The 21,124-nt window shown below is 32.1% G+C and overlaps 3 protein-coding genes and 1 long non-coding RNA gene across 19 annotated transcripts in view; 1 reads left to right on the top strand and 3 right to left on the bottom strand.

Moving 5' to 3' along the window:
- Window positions 1–1,206: 1,206 nt before the first annotated feature.
- LOC105422852 (trypsin-1) lies at window positions 1,207–4,004 on the bottom strand. The gene is made up of 4 exons (XM_089082646.1): window positions 3,805–4,004; window positions 3,410–3,704; window positions 2,010–2,319; window positions 1,207–1,595 (listed from the first exon to the last, which is right to left on the bottom strand). The coding sequence occupies exons 1-4, from the start codon at window positions 3,845–3,847 to the stop codon at window positions 1,434–1,436; spliced, it is 810 nt and encodes a 269-aa protein (XP_088938772.1). The 5' UTR covers window positions 3,848–4,004; the 3' UTR covers window positions 1,207–1,433.
- A 175-nt stretch (window positions 4,005–4,179) lies between these two features.
- On the bottom strand, window positions 4,180–9,542 carry LOC105422853 (carboxypeptidase B). Of its 4 annotated transcripts, none has more exons than XM_011632393.3 (9): window positions 9,201–9,542; window positions 7,866–8,258; window positions 7,690–7,789; window positions 7,080–7,185; window positions 6,668–6,829; window positions 6,061–6,274; window positions 5,517–5,747; window positions 5,209–5,393; window positions 4,180–5,028 (listed from the first exon to the last, which is right to left on the bottom strand). In XM_011632393.3, exons 1-9 carry the CDS (start codon window positions 9,368–9,370, stop codon window positions 4,853–4,855), a joined length of 1,737 nt encoding a protein of 578 aa, XP_011630695.2. In that variant the 5' UTR covers window positions 9,371–9,542; the 3' UTR covers window positions 4,180–4,852. The 4 variants fall into 4 exon arrangements, with proteins under 4 accessions (XP_011630695.2, XP_088938769.1, XP_088938768.1 ...); XM_089082643.1 differs by having other exon boundaries at window positions 4,181–5,028; window positions 7,866–8,091; window positions 9,280–9,542; XM_089082642.1 differs by having other exon boundaries at window positions 4,182–5,028; window positions 9,280–9,415.
- LOC148935140 (uncharacterized) lies at window positions 9,325–9,850 on the top strand. Its single transcript, XR_016140712.1, has 2 exons — window positions 9,325–9,460; window positions 9,536–9,850. It is a non-coding gene; the product is annotated as an uncharacterized LOC148935140 (long non-coding RNA).
- Window positions 9,851–10,662: 812 nt separating this feature from the next.
- The window catches only part of by (focal adhesion protein tensin), a 158,663-nt gene continuing 148,201 nt past the window's right edge, over window positions 10,663–21,124 (bottom strand). For 9 of the 13 annotated variants that reach the window (XM_089082628.1, XM_089082629.1, XM_089082633.1 and 6 more), the window contains 10 exons: window positions 20,263–20,476; window positions 19,632–19,820; window positions 17,736–18,350; window positions 17,103–17,440; window positions 16,593–16,682; window positions 15,617–15,725; window positions 14,997–15,180; window positions 14,389–14,754; window positions 13,788–14,070; window positions 10,663–13,529 (listed from right to left, as the gene is read on the bottom strand). In XM_089082628.1, coding sequence (XP_088938754.1) covers window positions 13,370–13,529; window positions 13,788–14,070; window positions 14,389–14,754; window positions 14,997–15,180; window positions 15,617–15,725; window positions 16,593–16,682; window positions 17,103–17,440; window positions 17,736–18,350; window positions 19,632–19,820; window positions 20,263–20,476 — 2,548 coding nt within the window. In that variant the 3' untranslated portion in view covers window positions 10,663–13,369. The remainder of the gene's footprint in view (window positions 13,530–13,787; window positions 14,071–14,388; window positions 14,755–14,996; window positions 15,181–15,616; window positions 15,726–16,592; window positions 16,683–17,102; window positions 17,441–17,735; window positions 18,351–19,631; window positions 19,821–20,262; window positions 20,477–21,124) is intronic. The other 4 variants (XM_089082630.1, XM_089082634.1, XM_089082632.1 and 1 more) reach the window with 4 other exon arrangements.

Here is a 21,124-nt window from a genome sequence, read left to right as displayed (position 1 = left end):
TTTTTTTTAATTTTAATCGATTAAGCTACTGTTTAATTATAATGGATCATCCATCGGATAAACACCTCAGTTTATCGTTATCTAATTACAATCAATCATTATTTTTCCGTAAAGACATAAAAAGCATGCGGAAAACCAGTAATCTTATTTACGATAGAGTAAATTTACTTTTTATTTCATTTAATCATGAAGATTAAAATGGATTTTCCGATTATTAATTCCGATGCACAATAAACGATTATCAAGATTAGGAATAAAATAATTATGGAAGGGATGTGTATAAAAGCCCGAGACATCATTGTACAAAATATTTGTTTATCTCAGTCTTTTGTTAGCTTTTGATGCACCATTCTGTGCTGTGAGTAGAACTTTTAACTTATTACAAATAATACAGACAATCTAATTTAATCAATTTAATTACAAAAAAAAGGAATGCATATTTAAATAAAAATCTTGCATGAACAGCTAAAACAACGATGTAAAAAGCTCTGTGAGAATAAAATTTACATTATAAGAATCAAGAAACAATTAAAAGAAAAATCAAATCTTTTCATCATAACAATTTATTTTGCATTATAATTATTAAACAAACTTTACAATAATTACTCACAATTAATTATTCTAAAATATTAGTATTTATGTAGTATTTGTAGTATTAAAAGAATACACTTTAAATATTAACAAATATTGTTCAAATATTTGATATTTAAATATTTAATAAAGTTATTTATTAAAAAAGCAGATAAAATATAGCAGATAAAATCTTAATTGTTTTTTTCTTCTAACATAAATTATGCTGTTTCTACTTTATATCATTAAGTGTTTCTGCTAAATAATTTCAAATTAATTGTTTAATTCATTGTATAATTTATTGTATTATTGTATAATTATAATTTATACATATTTAAATAAATTTAAATAATTTTATTTTATTATATTAAGTTACAAATTAAAAGTCAAAATTAACATTAAATTGAATTATTTATATCACAATATATATAGAGTTTGTATATGTGTAGAATTTATATAAAATACAAACTAAAATAATGAAATATACATTTAATTTTTTCTTAGCAATTTTAATAGCAATAATTTGAATGATGCTTAAATGATGCTTTATCAATTACTAAAGAACATTATATAGATTATTTACCTTCTTATTTTTTTCTTTTGTATTATACAAGAATTAAATAAAAGACATAAAAATTATAATTATATATAATTTATTTCATTTTTCACACTTTTTATTGAATATTATATAAAATGTAACATTATTGTTCTGAGTATTTATTTTAACTCTAATTATTATCGCTTTTTTTTAATTTACCGATTAAAAATATAAATATTTTCATAAAGCACATAATTATATTTTCATGATACGTGATAGATATATTAATATATCGACGTGAAATGACAAAAGATATTTAATATAATTATGCATTTATAATATTATTGATCCAATTAGTGTAAGAAGCTACACGAGTATAGACAGAAGGTAATTTATGAACGCCACATGGATAGACTCCCCATGAAACAACACCGATTTGAACGGAAACGTTATTTTCAATTTGAACTAATGGACCACCAGAATCCCCCTATAAGAAAAATGAAATGTTTAATTAATAAAGATATTATGCAAATAAAATGTGCATTTAATTATTATTTAATTATTATTTTTCCTGATATATTAATAATAATTTTAAAAATTTTTCTGCGTTTCTCTCTCTCTCTCTCTCTCTCTTTTACATTCACTTTCGCGTATATTAAATATAATTTCATAATATATAACATAAATTTTATAATATTTCTAAAAAAATTAAAATTTAAAGCTTGTAAGATTGAACAAATACTTGCGCTGATGTTACATGTACATTAGTATATATTTTATATTAATAAAATTGAGAAATAATATTTCTTTTATAATCATGCAATAACTGTTATAGTATTATAACTGTTATAGTATTAACTAATTGCAAGAAGAAGATATAAAAGATTTAAAATATACTTACAGAGCAAGCGGATGTTTCCCCAACGGCATCAGTGCAGATCATTGTATCATAGATTTTTGGTGTACCACCAACAATATCTTTCGGGAATTTATTTTGACAGGATTTGTTGTCTAGCAAGGGAACAGTAACCTTTTGAAGAACTTCAGGAAGTACTGGAAGCAATTCCTTGGAGACAGAACCCCATCCAGAAAGCACAGCATTTCCGGTTTGTACCTCATCTTGTTTGGGTAACTGAACAGCGGATACTCTTTTGTTTAGTATAAGAGGAGTCTTCAATTTTAGAATAGCAATATCATATGGAGCAATACCTCTGAAAAAAGTAATATGTGATATGATTTATAAATTATATATTAAATTACATAATATAATTAATATAATTTAGTCCTAAAAAATTACTTTTAGTCATACATTAATTGCATTATCAGTTAACGCGATTTAGGATAATGACATTGTATCATGACCGGTTGTGAAATGATTGTGTGTGATAAGTATATGAGTACTTCGAACTTTTTAAAAAAATTATGTGTGTGTGTGTGTGTGTGTGTGTGTGTGTGTGTGTGTGTGTGTGTGTGTGTGTGTGCAATTATATAATTATAATGTATATAATATAAAATATATATAATTTTTTACATATACATATTTATTATTTCAAAATTGACTACAAATAAAACATAATATTTTAAATCTCATTAATGAATCTATATAATAAAATAATAGATGATTACTCTTTTACATGAATATATTTATAAATTAAAAAAAATTATTAGACACTTAAGAATAAATCTACTGAGTAATACTGTCTATTATCTTATTGTTTAAAACTTATCTTAGTTTATATTGAGTATTTATTTAATTAATTTAATATTAAAAGAATATTTATAATAATTATTACATAATAATATTTAAGTATAAGTAAATTAATAGTAAGTTAATAGTAATAATAATAAATTAAAAAATATTTGATCAAATTATATAAGATTTATTTATATGCATATTTAAAAAAAAAAAATTTTAGATATTTTTGTAATTAATAAAAAATTATTAATTTCTTGTATATAAGAGCTTAATAATATTTTATTATATTAATAAATTTTTACTATATTTATGTTAACATTCTGCAAACTATATATATATATATGATATATATATATGATATATATATATATGATATATATATATATATATATATATTTGATATATATATATTATATATCAAATTTTGTATAAAATCTATATATAGTTTCTATCTGTAGTTCATAAAAGTTATTAGCAGATATTTTGTATAATCTGTTTTGACAAATTTTATTAACATGATATACATTTTTTATGGTATACACTTTTTTTAAAAGTAACTGTGTATTATTTTTATATCAAAATGCAAATATAAATAATGGACATACCCTGGATAATTTTCGTGAACATAAGCCCTTTGGACCTCAACTTCTTGCTGAGTAGTCTCATCTTTAAGAAGATAATGTTTGCCAGCGAAGACTTTAAGCTTGCCAATTTTCATAATGCAATGTCCAGCAGTCAAGACATAATTCTCATTCAGAATCGAACCACCGCAAGCATGATTGTAAGGAATAAAAGGTGGAACACCCCATTGAATAGAGACCTGGTAAGGGAATTCACCTGGTGTGGCATCTTCACCATCGGTGATCCTGGGTTTCAAACCGAAGGGAACGGCTAAACATGCTATAAAAAATTTGGAAAATAACTTCTCAATTATATTTCTATTAATATTATAATGATATTTCTGCAAAATTTCAACATTTTGTTTTAGTATTGTGCTTACCCTGGAATACCAGAACAGTAGCTACAAGGCTCCGAATCAACATTGTTGATTTGTTAGTTAAATGAAAGCTAAGCACTGAACGAGAATTTACGGTTTATATACTACGAAATAAGGAGCAATATCTTGCGATAAGGTATGCGTGTATTTTGGATTAACTTTGATAACGCAACTTCTCGAATACGTAGATAAGCATGTACTGACTATTATTTTACCATGAATTAGTCTCTTAAAAAAAAAAGATATCTTTTAATAAGAAAAATTAACATTAGTTAATGTATATATTTGTAATGAAATTTATCTCTCTCTTTAGTAGTAGAAATATTATATTTATTATAATACATTTCTGATTAAAATAACAAATATTAAGCTAAACAGTTTGATATGTAGTTTTGATAAATAATATAAAATAATGCTTAATATATTATTATCTGTACAAAAGATTTGATATTATTACATAATAAAATAAATAATAAATTCTTCATTATGCATTACATTATGCATTACATATTCTCTTCTTGCTTAATTACAAATTTAATTCTGTATACACAGACAGAAGCTTCACATAATTTACAAAAAGAAATGTACAAAAATAAACATGTCTAACAATAAAGTACAAATATAGATAAATAAAAAGAAAAATAAAAAAAATCTTACATTTTAATTAAAACAACTACTTAAATATATTTTTTAATGTTAATTTAACTATAATTAATAAATAAGTTTTTCAATCGATTCAGAGATACAACTTTGCTAAGAAATTCGAAATTTATTACAGCGTCTCGCGTTTGTAACTTAAAAAACAATGATAAAAGATAATACATCTTTTGTATTTTTAATTAGATGTAAATTTATCTTGATGCTAACTCTCGTAACTTATTTTGATAACAATATGCATGCGATTTCTCGATATGAGTGCCCTATGTACTCTGTCTATTGCATAGAGCTGTAGTAAAAACTCATGTGATTCATAAAGGGCATTGATTCATTATCTGGGTTAAAAAAAGAACGCAGTTCGGATTAAGTGCGTATATAGAAACGCGGAATGTTCTCACGTGTTGCAAGTGACTAATCGAGCGATTGCCCGTATTCCTGCCCAAATCTCCCGCGCAGTCGGAACTATCTGAGTAGCTGGTAATAGAAATCCGTATGTTCCCCGATCACGCAATTCTACTGTGTATGCGTACTTTATCGAGGCAACACCCTTAGCCCAATCATCAGACGATCCTACGAACAGAAGAAAATAGTACTTTTGTTTTGTCGTGATGTGATTGCAAAAGTATTTCGAAGTATCGTTGTCTTATCTTGATATCTGATTTTTGCAATGATCAGCACTTAAATCATTCTTACGAGTTAATTTAAACTGCATTGTTAAAATTAAAATAAATAATATAGTAAAATATGTACCAGAAGTCGGGTACATTAGCTCTGCTGAGGGCCCAAGTTGATAATTAGTGCCGTGAATTTTTGCCATTGCCTTAATCGCTTTTCTCGCTATGTTCATTAAATCGATGAAGTCAGGTGGTTTCGAACGTGTATGACCCCATGGTACTAGCCACATTTGAGAATAAGAATGCAAAGTTAAGTACATTCTGAAAGTGTAAATTTAATATCAATACTGTCACATAAAGTTTAAATGAAAATTTTCATAAAATTGAGAACTTTAAATGGATAAATTCGATTAAATAGTTAAATAGTAATAAAGTGATTAGTACCGAATATATTGTTTATTTGCCAATATATAATCTGCCATAGCTTTCGTCTCAGGTTCAGAAAAGGCAAAAGGTCCCGAATATGTGTCATCACAAGGATCTGAACTAGCACCTCCATTTTTCTCTTCGCCCCAGTGGTATGCGAAATTTCGATTCGGATCAACTCCTTCGCATGTCGACCACAACCACCTGGTATAGTGGGTTACAAACTGTAATAAATTGGAAGGCGTGTACCTAGAAAAGATCACGCACTGTTTTAGTTTTATGACAACACGCAACGGTCTCAATTATAATTTTCGTTGCGTGAATATTACATAATGGGCATGAGAAATGTTTTTGAATTAAAGCAATTTTGATTTTCTTATCTTGAAATCTAATCTTAAAATCTTATCGATCAATAATCTAATCTCTGACGTTTCTCTTAGTATATACATGTATATATCGCGCTCGACAAGTATACATAAAATCATATTAGCAAATATTATTGATGTTAATTGTATATTAATGCATACATAACTGCGGCAACGAAATTTTCTTCTTTTCTCACCTACTATCGTTTTGACTTTCTACGTGATTACTTCTAGTTTTTCGCCAAAAACGATCGCCCACATGACTATATTCATAACCGTCAGGATTAACAACGGGCAGAATCATCCAGTCTGAATTATCCAACAATTTTGTATAACTCGAGTTCTTCTCAACCAACTGGCTCAATATGTAGGTCGCCACGGCGGTACCAATCCATTCTCGTCCATGCATGCCTACGGAGATGACGACGATTTAGCGAAAAGACAATCTAACGGGACGAGATAAACGAGAAACGTGGGAAACATCGTAGAATAATTCGTCGAGAATCGACTAATCAATATTGGGAACAATCAAGATTGTTCATGATAAAAGTTTTAAAATATTAATAAGATGCACAATAGACAAAATCTTTTTTTTTTATTTTTATGAATTATTAATATGTAAAATTTATTAGGATACCTAAAATCCTATCTACTGGGCCATCTATTATCTCATTGTTTTAAATTTATCTCTTACTATTATTATTACTTATTATAATTTATTGCTTATTCGCAATTATATTTGTCTGATTTACATAATTTTATCTTTCGTGTTTTGTGTGAGAACTATATTCTGTAAAAACTAACCGGCATCAATCCAAATAGCAGGTTTCCTTTCGCCTTCTTTGTTCATTCCTGATGAAACCTTCGCTATTTTTATCGGTTGGCCCTCGTAGCTATGTCCGATGGTTGTTAACTCTACCATTTTAGGATACCTAAAGGCTAGGTATTCTAAATAGCGTATAATATCTGCCAAAAGAGAAGAGTCAATTTATTATGTTATTTAATTACATTTAATCATTGAATTTAGTTATTTGTTTGATGTCTAAATAGCAAATATATCTGATAAAATTGTTTATATGCATCAAATATAGATTTTAAATCAATTAAGATTTATAAAATGTAAAATTAAATCTTGAAATCGGCATTAAATTTAAATAGATTAAATCAATTCAATAAGATAAATAACATAAAAATACATATTGCAATACAATTTTACCTGCGTATCGATGATAACGTTTCCATGTCATTGTGTGGCCTTGAGTTGTGGCCAAGTCTTCGCGTTGTTCTTTAGACATCTTTGGATTTTGATAAGAGATCGTTTTCTGTTAATCAAATAAAAAAATTTCATTGACCTTTTCTGATTACATTCAATTCAAAAAGTTACAATTATGCCAATTAATCATGTCAACAATTAACAGGATTTCTCTTTTCTATTTCTAACATAGTAATCATTAGTCAATAGAACACATACATAACGATTAATATATGCAGAAACGAAAACCTTTGATCTAGTCTCTTAGTATAATAAATGATTTATTCGCTACTTTCATGTTAATTTTATACCTTTGCGTATCTATAAGAAATCATTGAAAAGACTATAAGTAAAACGTGTCAGTATTATGTATGGACATCAGCTGTCACTAGAATTTCCTTCCGATAATATCAAAGAGAAATAATGAGATACCAGTTGCGAATAAATTAATAAATTCTAATTAAGATGTTATTAACGTTTTCAGTACTGATAATGTTGATAACTTTTAATTTCATCTATTACAAAGGCTTAATATAATTTATCCAATCTAATATTAAAATATATTTATTTTTACCTGGATATCCGATATTAACACCTTGAAATCGATCTTCTTATCTCTTAAATACTCCTTAACATCATTTACGACATCTGGCGCCACAATGATGTCGGCAGTTCTACAAAAAAGTGTGAACATATAAATACGTTAAGTAATTTATAATTATGATATATATTATCTATGCAAAGACAAACCTGTTGGGATAAGGAAAGGACCAAAATTTAATGTCTTCAGGCTCGGCATCTCTTAAATCATGCAGATCTGCAGCTTGACTCTCCGTGTTAGGAAACGTTCTGATTAAATGGTAATTTCTGTAATTTATTCGTCTGGTACGTGACCGTGAATTCTTCTTCTCGGTACCAACGATACTGCTTACAACAGTACTGAGTCCGGTCGCTACGATGGACAGCATGGATTCAACTAGGCCAAATAGAGAAAAACCTCTGTAATCATCATCATCCCAAGATAATTCTCTAGATGTGTTTTGAAGATGATTATTTGCTTCAGTGAACACAAGTCTTTCTTCTTCTTTGTTTTTGGAATTCAAATATAGTTGCATTTCTTGATCTTTATGGGTATCCTGCAAACTACATGTTGATTATTTGTGATTTTAGGATGTAAAATGTTCTCTAATATCTTTTATATTAAGTATGTTGAAATATTTTGTAAAATTCTTTAGATAACGAAAAGACACAGTGTTTCTTTTCTTTTAAATCTTAAAAAAATATAAAATTTAAAAAATTTTTTCTATAGTTTAAAAATAGTAATTTTGTTTGTTATAAATAGTTTCAATATTATAAAGATATTTTGTTTATATGAAGATGTTATAAAAATATTTATTAAGAGTATTTTCACGTTTAGGTCATGTGCTTTTTAAATGACAAGAGCACCATTTCTATACTTGTGTAAAAACACATTGATGTATTTTTATTATCAAATACATCAGTAAAACAATTCAACATTCCGTGATTAGCGTACTTATGATCTACTTTCTCTTAGAAGAAAAACTAGAACGGATAAAAAGGCAGCGCATCTTAATTGTCATAATAGTGTTACAGTAAAACTAACACAAAAGAATTAATAAATAGAAGTGACAATGATTAAATGTAAAAAAATGTGATAATAATCATGTTAAGAATTAAAGTCCAACTATAATATTTATTACAATCATTATTTGCAGTTTATAAATATTAAGATAAATATGTCTTTCAAAGCGAGAGAGAAAGATTTTTTTAAATAAAAATTATTAAATCAGATTTCTTTGATATTTAGAATTTTTATACATATCATATTTATATTTCACAGATCACATACATTTAAAAATTATCACTTAGAAATTACATAATGTCAATTTATTTAATTTTCTTTTTATTTAGCTCTTTTAATAATCTTAAGACGCAGACTTAAGATTATTAAATGTTTTTTTATTAATCGTGAAAAGTTTTTTCTCAAAGTATTAAAAGATAACCCAGTTTCACACATCTTTATTAAATTGTTCAGCAAGTCTACTATCTATTAATAACACCAACCCATTACTTTCTTCATCCAGAATTCTTTCCTTTTTGAATAACTTCTCCTCAGAATGATCATGTGTCACTATGTAATTACCACGATATGGATTACTGTCTGCCGGATGTGGCATGAAGATCCCCGAAAGCCCGAGGATCACGCACACGATCAACTCGACGCCGGCACACATGGCGTGCTTCGATCGAGCCAGGCCGCACGATCGTCTCGAAGACTCCTCGTTGACTGGCAAACCTGCAGTCGGAACCAGTCTCTCAACATGGTACGTACAAGCATGTGAAACATGATGGTTTCACTGTTCTGCCTCACAGGCATGGATTACGGGATTTCATTTCAGCGCTGGGTGACATTCATTCTTCAGTCGTGCAGCGGATCAGAGGCTTCGGGGTTAACGGATAGAATATTGAAGCCTTAGAGAGGTCAGACGCATTGATCGATGACAATTTGCAATGATTTGACTTGACTCGACTTAATGGACCATTCAAACGTTAGAGAATTCTGATAATGTTATAATTTGCGACAAACAACATGAAAGTAAAAACATTAGTGTATAAAATACGTTGTATCATTATTTTGATACTGATTATTATTCTTCCAAGATAAAAATTAGATTTTTATCAAAATTTGATAATATAACAATAATTTGTATTTATTACACGTTTTATTATTATTATTTTAGATTTATTAATTTAAAATTAATACCTATTTTTTCTTATTATTCTATAAATTCATGTTTATATCATTATTTTGTTTTTATTTTAATGCTATTATGCTTAATACAAAAAAGAAAAAAAATAATCTTTATTTTAGGAAACTTTATTTTAATAAACAAAATAATACAATAGTGCAAAAAAAACTTTTAAATTAACAAACAGAAGCGTATTCCGGTAAATTTGTTGGTATGGTGCGATGTAGTAGGTCAGTAAGTTTGCCGTTAGCAAAACACGTTTCACGATATCAATGTTCAAACAACCGTAACTATATATATAACTATATTAAGTCCACTTTTCTCCACGTAATCACTTTATACAATTATTATCACGTAACATTTTTATTAAAAATATAAGTAAATCTAAACAAAAGTTAAGAATTCTATTAATTATAATACAAATTCCAATTTTTTTCTTTATATATACATAAATTTTTTTATATATTAATTTATTTTTATAATAGAATTAAGATTTTATTATTCATCACATGTTCAATAATTTATGAGGAATATTTAAATAATAAATCAAGTAAATCAACAACGGTATAAAATTGATAAAAGAATTCAACAATAGAATTTACATGAAAAGATAAAATCAGTAAAACTGATTTTCATAATTTTAATTTTTTTTAACAATAAAAATTAAGGATACATATCTGCTGGCTGATAGTAATAATTTCCTATTTTGATGTTGATATATGACACAATACCTAAAAGAAATTTGAAATAGCAAGATAAGTATTAAAACTCAAACATGCTGTGAATATGATTTATTGTTGTTACAACTATATACGCGCGTACCCATGCGGCACGCAACGATACAATTATTGCGTAAACGTACACAGAATACAATAGAGCGTAAACAAGTATAATATTAATTATTATTATTATAATGACTGAATGTTAAATTAATGTTACGCTGTTAGTCGGATTCGGGCGCATACGAAAGAAAAGAGACGGAGAAGAAAGGGCAGACGGACGATGAAGACAAGAAAGAACGCAAAGAAAGACACGGTCGGTTCTCTCAAGCGGGCCCTTAATCCCTTCAGCGGCACCCAATCATCTCTATGCGTTTCAAAAGATGTCATTTCGAGCCCGCAATCCACAAGATAAAACATATTACACTCACTTTACATTTAGTCTTAGCGCAAAGTGATATATCTCATGCCCGCCGCCATTGAAGGGCCACGCATAAAGGGTTCCCATGGTCAACGTTAACCTATTTTTCGACCTTCGAATATACAGTACGAATTTTGACTAGCACGTTGCGTAACTAAGGGTCCTCCTTCTCTCGATCGCGGAGGAATTCGCAGAGAAAGTAGGAAGCGCCGAAGCTTCGACCGACCTTAGTCCGGAAGACAAAAGTGGAAGGGACCGCGAAAGTAAGACAAAAAAGTCGGCGACGTCGAAAGAAGAACTGGTTGCTGCAGACATCGGCAGTCCTCACGCCGTCGTATTGTCGTAATTACAATATAATCGACTTGATCGTAATAATTGACTGCTCATCATCGTGTCCGTCAAGACGTACTCTTTGAGAGTGGATTCTTGACAGCACACGAGCCCGAAATGGCAAGAATCTAGGGGTTCACCGAAAGAATACGCGCGATACTGCCTCGTCATGTGCAATTCTCCTCAAGTAGTATTACTCACTTGCACTTGCGTGACTTTCGAGCTGATCCTAAACGTAACATTGCTTTTTCCTTGAGTCATAAACTGTTTTCTCGCAACAATCTTTTTCGAGGTGTTTCCCTCGAATCCTTTTCTTTTAAGGCGCCATTGTCTCGTGGTATATTTACAATTATTTATAATATCCTTCTTTCATACATCGAGGGAGCATGACGAAAATTTTATACGTGCATGTGGTGTGTGTGTGTGTGTGTGTGTGTGTGTGTGTGTGTGTGTGTGTGTGTGTGTGTGTGTGGTGTGGTGTGGTGTGTGTATGTGTGTGTGTGTGTGTGTGTGTGTGTGTGTGTGTGTGTGTGTGTGTGTGTGTGTGGTGTGTGTGTAATATACTCTGTAAACGATGTAACATTCTCTGTCAAACATTACTCGAGAGTCTCAAGTATAACGTAATAATATATTATGTATTTAAGATGCTCGCGCATTATTTAATGATTTATTTAAATTTTATTATAGCAGTTTCTTTCAAAATTAGAAATCTTGAATAAAATTCTAAAATGTAAGAATTCTATTTATTTTATGATTACGCAATTTTTAGAAATTTTGTATTTTCTCATTAAATCTGTAATAAAACTTTTTTTTAATAAAGCGCTAATGAAGAGTATTTCGAAGTATTAAATCATATAGAACAGTTATTATTAAAACGCGAGCACCGGATTCTTTATCTTCGATGTAATATTTATGTGTGTGAATGTAATATGTCTAACAATATAAATGTACGCATATTTATACGTGCATAGTGTATAGATGTTTTCCGAAATCGGCGTACTCAGTGTCGCGCGAGATACGCTCGTTTCGAATGTTCGATGCTCTTCGTAGATCGCGCGAAGAGCACGGTTGATTCTCTTCAACTATGACTACGAGCTATCGGTAAGTTTACGTGCGATTGATTGATCGTATCATAAGTGGGAAAAGGTGGCAAAATCATGAACATTGAAATTTCGCAAAATCTCTTCTAGAAAATATATAGAAAGAGAAAGAAGAGGAGAATAAGAACATTAAATATAGGTATTTCGTTAAAATACATCTTAAAATTTAAAATACTTTAGACATTGTTAAATAATAATAAACAGTATACACTAATTTATAATATTTTGTTCATCAACAAGAATACACGCATATAATAGTCATAATTTTAATAATTTCTTTAATAAAACGAATTAAATACGTTATTATATATGTGTATGATATTTTACCAATGCAGTTATTCGACCACCTTATCCTTCTTACACAATCCATTATATCTTTACTATTCGCTACGTTAAATCACAACAGTAACGGTAATCATAACAACAACTTTCTTATTCTGACAGCATATTGACGCGAGGATGGAATCGATTCACTTATCGCCTCTCGTTCTCCTCTCGTTCTCTTCCAAAGAGAGCGATCTCTTCCTCGATCTCTTCCTAGCGTTACTGATTATTATGTCGTTCCAATTGTTTGCAAATGGATGTCCTACTGATTTAACGCTACGAAATGCACGGAGATTTATTACGAATTAATGATAATGATTAATGCAGCCATTTTCAGCGAATCCTTTGGAAGGATCCGCGTGTATTCTCCGCGTGTCAGCGGAACAATGATTTTATTAATCGATTATATTGATCATTCCGTTCCGTTATCCCCAACTTCTCAGTGTCATTTTGACCCTTAATTGGACTTTGCATTTTGTTGCGCTAAAGATATGTGTCGGTATCAACCTTAAAGGCGAGACCGTTAACGAATTCACGATGATGTTTGTGCCCGTTAATTTTAACAGTTGTGGCGAGCGAATAGCAATTCTTAGACAATGTTAGCCTTAGCAATGGAGTTTCCCATCATGACTTTGTTTACGAAATTTACGATGGCTGTGGCGGGTTGCTCTGGTTCTAGTTCGGCGAACACGTGGCATTGATTGTCCGATTTGTGAGCGGGTTTTCTTGCCACAAAACCAAAACAGCGACTGGAAAAAATAAATTAAATTTATAATTATTAAATAAATATTAAAATCGTTAAAGTTTGCTTTAATATTTAAAATAATTTATTACAATATTTTAAAATAATTAAAATACCATTTTTTATTTTTTCTGACATTATAAAATAAAATTTTTCAGTTATTATATAATTCAAAAGATGAGAAATTTAGATATATTTATTATATAGCATAATTGCATTACTTCTGTCAATACAAATAAGTTTGATACAATTTATTAAAACGTACTGAGCGCTAAGTGGTCTTCCAGTATCTTCACTGGTAAACTCCCACGTACGTTCTTCAGTGTCCAATCCGCAATAACTTATGTTATTTGTAGGATAATGTCGACGGAAAAATAGCTTTCTTGCATTATCAGTCAAAGTAATGCCCTGCGTGGAAACTTTGAAATGAACGATCGTGGCAACCGGCAGCGGCTTCTGCTCGAATAAATTGGTAATAGCTTTTTTGATGGCCTGTGGTCCGGTTAAAGATTCCGTGTCAATTGTGAAAAGATACAAAACGTTACAAGCTGTAAGAAACAAATTTAATATACTTAAAAAATAATTTCTTTTTTTCTTAATTAATTTCTTAAATTAAAAGAGATTTATAAGTAAATTTATTAGAAATTTTATAAGAAACTTAAAATATCTTAAAACATATAAATAGTAATTAAATTCAGAATCTTTTATTTTACCTAATTAATCTATACAATTTACTTTAAGCAGAAAGTGAAGAATTAATAAAAATTTGAGATTTTAAACTGTTAATTAAACTGTTAAAGAAGTTTATACGACTTTTTTCTATTGTGTCTATTTTAATTTAAAAAAAAATATAAGAAATTAATCACCTGCGCCCTGAGCGAGAAGTTGCTGAGTGCTATTAGTACCAGGCGAGTCTAAAGCTCTCGCGGCTGCTTCTGGTTCAGGTAGCAGCAGTTGGCAAGGTAACGCCATGGCCATCAAACTATGCTGGTAAACCAATGCCGATAGTGAACTGAAGACTGGTTCATTCGCGCATCCCTTTAGTCTTACTCCGCGTGATGTTGGCTCGATCAAGAAGTGCCTCACAAGCTCGCTCGAAGGATCTCGCGGACTGCTAGGCGCACCAGGAGGTGGCGTAGCCACTTTCAATGCTAGACCAAAGGCACCCGGAAATGAATTGCTGTCTCGCACCACAAATGTACCGGGTGTTGCGTCCCTTAACATCGAGATTGCTAAAAAAATATTTTATAGTACTTAGTACTTTTTAGCAGCACATTATTTTTTTACATAATTGTATAAAATTATATAAAATTTAAATTACTTGTCGTGTTTATTGTCATTATATTTGATCATAATTATTTATATATTTAAATTAATATTTCATTTCCATTTATAATATGATAATAAATAATAAAATAATTTATTTTATTTCGACGAAAGAAAAAATAAAAACAGTTTTAAATTTAAAAATTACCTTGCTCTCGCGATATATTGGGTTTGTACCAGATTTTGCTGGTGTCGCGTACGAATTTAACATTAGCGTCGGCCACCTCCTGGGGCTCTGTATTTGAATGAACGCTAGAGCGTCTCGAGCCATAATATTGGACCTGTGGTGAAGATTGACCACCACTATTGATCGATGTGTATGACGTAGCACTCTGCAAAATCCAAAATATTTCTTACTTTATTCATCAATTTAGTTAATAATTATAATATTTCCCTCTATTCATAAATATATCAAAATATATTGTATGTAACATGAAGCTAATAATACCCGGTTTCTAATATCCCATTACAATTGTTATATCCATCTTCAAATTATTTCTAATTTCTAAGAAAGATATAATTTTAAAAATTAAATTTTAAATTATAAATTTAGATCAAATTTTCCTATGATTAAATTTATATTAAATTATATTCAGTTGTGTGTGATGTGTGTGTATGTGTATGTGTGTGTGTGTGTGTGTGTGTGTGTGTGTGTGTGTGTGTGTGTGTGTGTGTGTGTGTGTGTGTGTGTGTGTGTGTGTGTCCATTATCGTGTCATCGTGAAACAACAATGATAACATGAAGGTAGCATAATATTGCGAGGCTTACCTTGGGACTTTGGGCGAATTCTACATGAGTTGGTGTTCCAGGACTGCGCGAAACAGCCTGAGGCTGTGACACCGTCGATTCGCTTACAGGAGAAACAGATCGGTCCTTACTGCAAAAGGAGCAATTGAGTGCAATATTAGAAGATATTCCGCGAAAATGTATCGACATTTCCGTGCAGGCAAACGTGTGTTGGTTGACTCGTGCACAGTGCTATACATCGCGAGGAAAATACTGGAAAAGAGTGATACACGTTGTCGTGGAAGAGAATTGGAAGGCGAAAGGATTTGTCTCTATGTTAAACGGAGCGCAAGTTTCTAGCGAGAAGCAGAAAGAAAGATGGATAGGAAAGAATTTTTCTGCAATGGATCCTCAATGAGGACAATGGAAAATGTTACTTTGGCTCTTCAATAATAAAGTTTATTTCGTCGATACATTATACTTGCTCTGTGAGAAGTTTCTGACACGCAATGCAAGGAAACACCGAGTTCTTGTTAGTTCGAAGATGCAACACACATATGGCCAGCATACGTGGCCATGATTTATGATACAATCAAGTGTACTAAACTTCCCTATTACAATTGCGTTGATATAAAATAATAGTTTTTTATACAGACAATAATGTATAGTCAACATTTACAATTTGTAACAACATCAAAGATGCAAGAGATGTAAAGAGATCATGAAATTACATATAAATTACATATAAAATCAATGTTATTTTGATAAAAAGATAAAAAAAGATTCCAATATAGAAATATTTGTTATTCATATAATATTGAAAAATGATTTATTATTTATGGCATGATATAGGATGCATTCCGGATGTATCAACGCGCGCGATTAGTAACATGACACAAAACATTCATAGTGCACATTTGGGCGTGACGCTCTCCATGGCTATGATTAATTCTAACGTCGTTAATTGCATATTCAATTACGATCACTCGCTCGCGCGATTCTTCGTGGTATATATTACCTATAGTCGAACGACGCCGATTGGTTAGTGAGCGGCCATCGTTTGTTATGCATTTGTTTAAGCGGCCCGCTTGCCGGGAAACTCAAGCGTCTAGAATCACGAATACCATTCTTCGTCATCATTACTGTTGTTCTACGATCTTTCGTATTCAAGGGAAATCTGTTATGTCACGCTACGCGTGGCTTGCTTAAAAATATTCTTATAAGATTTATAAAATGTTCAATACCGAATGTACAATATCCTATCGCTAATATTCCTGGTACGATTTTAATATATAAAAATAAGAATTTACGTTATACATGAAACTGAAAATTTTTTTATTTTGTTATCTAAAATTTAAATCAAAATTATCGCAGCTAATAATATCTGATAATTTTTTATCTTATATATGGATTATAATTAAAACTTTTTAATATCATGATATTCTGATTCTAAAAAATGTTTAATTTCCAATTTTATATAATTGCGTCGTTAAAGAGAAATATGCATAAAATAAAACGTTGAACTTACCGCTGTGTTGTCGGACTCTTGGGTGGAAGTCCTGTCTCCTTCGAGACTTCTCTTCGTTCTTCGATATATATCGTTCGTTCGGCGCCGTAGTTCCCGACATTATTGTTATTGTTGCCGCTAGCGTCGTTGTTGTTGTTGTTGCTAACGTTGTAGCTGTTATTGGACGTCATGTAAGTGCGATCGCTGGCGAACGTCACCGTTGGTGATGCGTTATTGACGTACGGCGTCCGCGGATGTACCGGAAACGCCGGCGTCTGCGGTCGCGAAGCGCCGCTGACGACCGCGCTTCCGGGACTGACACTTCTCTCAGTCCACGATGACACCGAATCATTGTGCGGCTGTGGAATTCGAGATAATTATTGTAATTACACATCCAAGATGCTCGATAAGGCGTAACGAAGTGACGAAACACCGATTAGTCGTGAGCTAAACGCGCATCCGTTGTTTTTCTATATCAACGCGCTACCAGCCAAGCGAGGCGGCGTGCTGGACAAGCTTGAAACGGAACTAACTGTTGAACTTCAATTAGCGACTAATCATTGGCAAAACGTATTAAAAAAACTAAAGCAAGTGCATGTTATAAAATGATTATTACACATGGACGCGCGGGATTTGCGTGAAGGGGGGACAAACCTGGGTGCAATTCTGCCATGCTTTTGGTGACTGATTAGGAGAGCAATTAGTGACATTGCTAGGCACACTGGCAGGTATTGTAGCGGCTGCGATTGCGTTGCTGCCGACAGGATGCTCGTTTTCGGTTTTTGTCATGCTCGGAGACGCGCGAATCGGCGAGATCTCGGCTAGAGACTGAATGAGGCTCACGAGAGGGTCAGGCTGATCGACCACCGCTAATAATCCACCATCCACTTGGTCGTTGCTGCTGGTCGAGCTGTAACTCCCGACGCTCTGATAAGTAACGCGGTTCCTCGACTCGGGCCGCACGTTTCGACTAGATGTCGCGTATTCCTGAATCGCGATCGTCTGTTTCCGCTCGGAATGATCGCTGTTGATGACGCTGTTGATGACTCCAGATTGCAATTGATGATGGCGATGCTCGCGCAGCAATGCATCCGCACGCGCGAAACTGTCGCTACGCGACTCCGGTCGTGGTGGTTGCTGCTGATGATGCTGCTGCTGCTGCTGCTGCTGCTGCCTCTCGGCGTTGCTGGCGGAACCCGATTGCTGGCTCGCCGCGAACCCTAAGGGTGGCGCGGCCACTAAGGCTGAGCGAGGGGATGTCGGAGGGCTCTGGAATGCAAGCCAAGCGCTATGCTACATGCCGGCAAACTAACAGCGTTTAATCCTTTCGGATTCCTCCTATGCTCCGAGTGCCCTCGATTACCCCCGCCAGCGAGGCTTTAAGCCCAATTTATTGTTAATTAATTGCGTGGGCTAATTAATGGCGCGAATTAACACGGCGTAGTCGTAATGCAGCTGCCGCGTCAGCTGGGAATTTTTCATGTTGAACGAGAACGATGGAGAAAAAAATAATTCTTTCGCTAATATTGTATTGTTTTATTATATTATTATATTCTGCAAATAGTCTTAACTAAAATTGTGAAAGCAACACGAGAAAATAAGATTATACAGTAAATAGTTAAAACGTAAAATAGACAAGATGATGAATATTTTATTATGCAATTTTAACTGTTTTTTTAATGCAAATGCGTTTACTGTGCAATAATAATACAGTTATTATTTTTATGATAATGACATATTAATAATTGAAGCAGAACCTTTTAATCGATATTGACATAACATTAATAATGTATTAAACTGCGTTAAACAAAAATAAATGTTTCCTACAAAAATGTGTTTAATATGATATATACTTAAAACAAAATTATACAATAATTAAATACAGTAGTTAAATCGGAAATGTAGCGAATATTTTACTATACAATTCGGCTTCTTTTCTGGTAATGCATCGAAAGTATAGCATGAAAAAGGATTAAGGGAGATTTCTCGGATAAGTAATCGTCTTACGGTCTACGTTTTAGAGATGCCGTTTTCTTGCCATTTAGAGTCTAACTATATGCTATTTCTATAAGGTAGCATTGTTGAGGAAGTTTCCCTAGCTTGTTATCTATGGAGCCTAAATTGTAGCGTTCGTGCTGCCGCCGTCTTATTGGCGTAAAGCAAGATCGACCGTACCATCGTTCCGAATTCTACGTAAATAACTATTTATTTCGTTCAATATTATCCTCATTCATCCTTCAATTTCAACTCATCAGTTGTTAATTTTCTAATATCCGGGAAATATAAAAGTTGAATATAATCTGAATGCAAAATATACTGTTAAAATATCTATATGGCATTTTTTATTCATAAATTCCTAAATCAATTAATTTAAATATGGTCATTTGTTCGTTTTTTATAAAACACGTCAGTATCATAAAATCTGTGTAATCAGTACGTATCATAATGCATAATTTAAATATTCGAAACGACGGCGCGTATGATTTCGGCAATCTAATGTGCAAAAGATGCATCTGATCAAAACACATCTGAATACACACGTGTACTCACCTGACTATCGTATTTGCGGTACTCGTAGGCACGTTTTACAGAAACAAACGGTCGTTCGTTCATACTCTCCGCTCGTGGTCTGCCGAGAACGCCGTTTCCGGCACTGCCGTTATATTTCCGGCTGCTCGATCTCTGCGGAAGTAGAGGACTAGCTGGTGCGGAGGTGTACGAAACAGCTCTCGACGACGGCTAATCGATAAATGGTAAATGTCAACAAAACTAATCCTAGAATGCGCAATTTGTCTTTCGCGTTAGTAAATATTGTCTAAATCACAAGTGGTTTATTTTATCAGTAAGTTGTGAGAAACAATTATGAATTGTATTTGTGCAGGAGAAGTTCCAGATATTACATAAATATGGAAGTTTAATGGTTAAAAGACTATTAAACAAGGACATTAATCTTTTATTAAATGAACGTTCTATTTTCTGATATGTCATACTTGCATTCTAGGATTAATAACTTTACCAACGAATTCTCTACATGTTATATTAGTTATTATGAGAAATTATATCAAGATTTTATTGCATTCTCTACTTTATGATAAAGAAGTTCAAATAGAAAGTTTAATAATAATTAATTATTGAATTATTAATTTCTTTTAAATGATGTTTAATCGACATTATTTTTTACCTGTCCAGAAGCGGAATTTACTGCCCATACATCGTCATCATCGTCAAGAACTGCCGAATCGCTTGCGTAACCATCGTGTCTCAATCTTCCTCTTTGCAAGCTCCTAAGTTCACCGATGACACGGTTTCCGGTTTCTTGTCGCCAAAGCTTGCCAGGGCTCCTTTCATCTCTCCTAGCAGCGAGTTTCAATTGCTGCTGTCTCAGCCACGACAACCTAAATGGTAACAAAAGAAATGGAACTATCTTATCAGGAATTCTTTGATGTCTTATTGTCGAGCACATCGTGCGCAAAGACAAGAAATTTGAATTACTTTCTTAAAAGTAAAAAAATAGAACGCTCTTCAGTAAACTGCTCTCATTGCAAATTGTCAATCGATATCAGTTATCAATTCGAATTTTCCAATCTAATATCGACTAGTATATAATTGCGAGACTGAACGTTTAATGACATGCTATGAATAACGCGGAATTGCGACATTTCTCACTTTTCTATCTCGCAATAAGGGCTTATCGAGTTACACGGTACATAAAATAAATGAAAACGAACACGAGAAGTTACGCTTTCGAGAACACGAGACCGCGACTCCAATAACAAAGGCTCGTCAGAACGTGCCGGCCACGTCGCGAATAGACTCGCGGAATTCTACTACGTCGGATTCTGGACCTCCTATCGCGATAGACGCCGATAATTACACCCTGATCGATGAGGCCGCTCCGGGCCATCGACTCGTAGCTCCAGAGAACACGTTACATCCAGCCGTTCTGCAAGATAATAAACGACGGCCTCGGTAGCCAATCAGCGTAAGTCACGGAAGATTTCTTTTTTCCAATAACGAAATTTATGCCCGCCCAAACGCGCACA

Source organism: Pogonomyrmex barbatus, unplaced genomic scaffold, assembly GCF_055798465.1.
Source record: "Pogonomyrmex barbatus isolate J1 unplaced genomic scaffold, ASM5579846v1 scaffold6, whole genome shotgun sequence".
Classification (NCBI taxonomy): domain Eukaryota; kingdom Metazoa; phylum Arthropoda; class Insecta; order Hymenoptera; family Formicidae; genus Pogonomyrmex; species Pogonomyrmex barbatus.
This window is presented reverse-complemented; position numbering and strand designations above follow the sequence as displayed.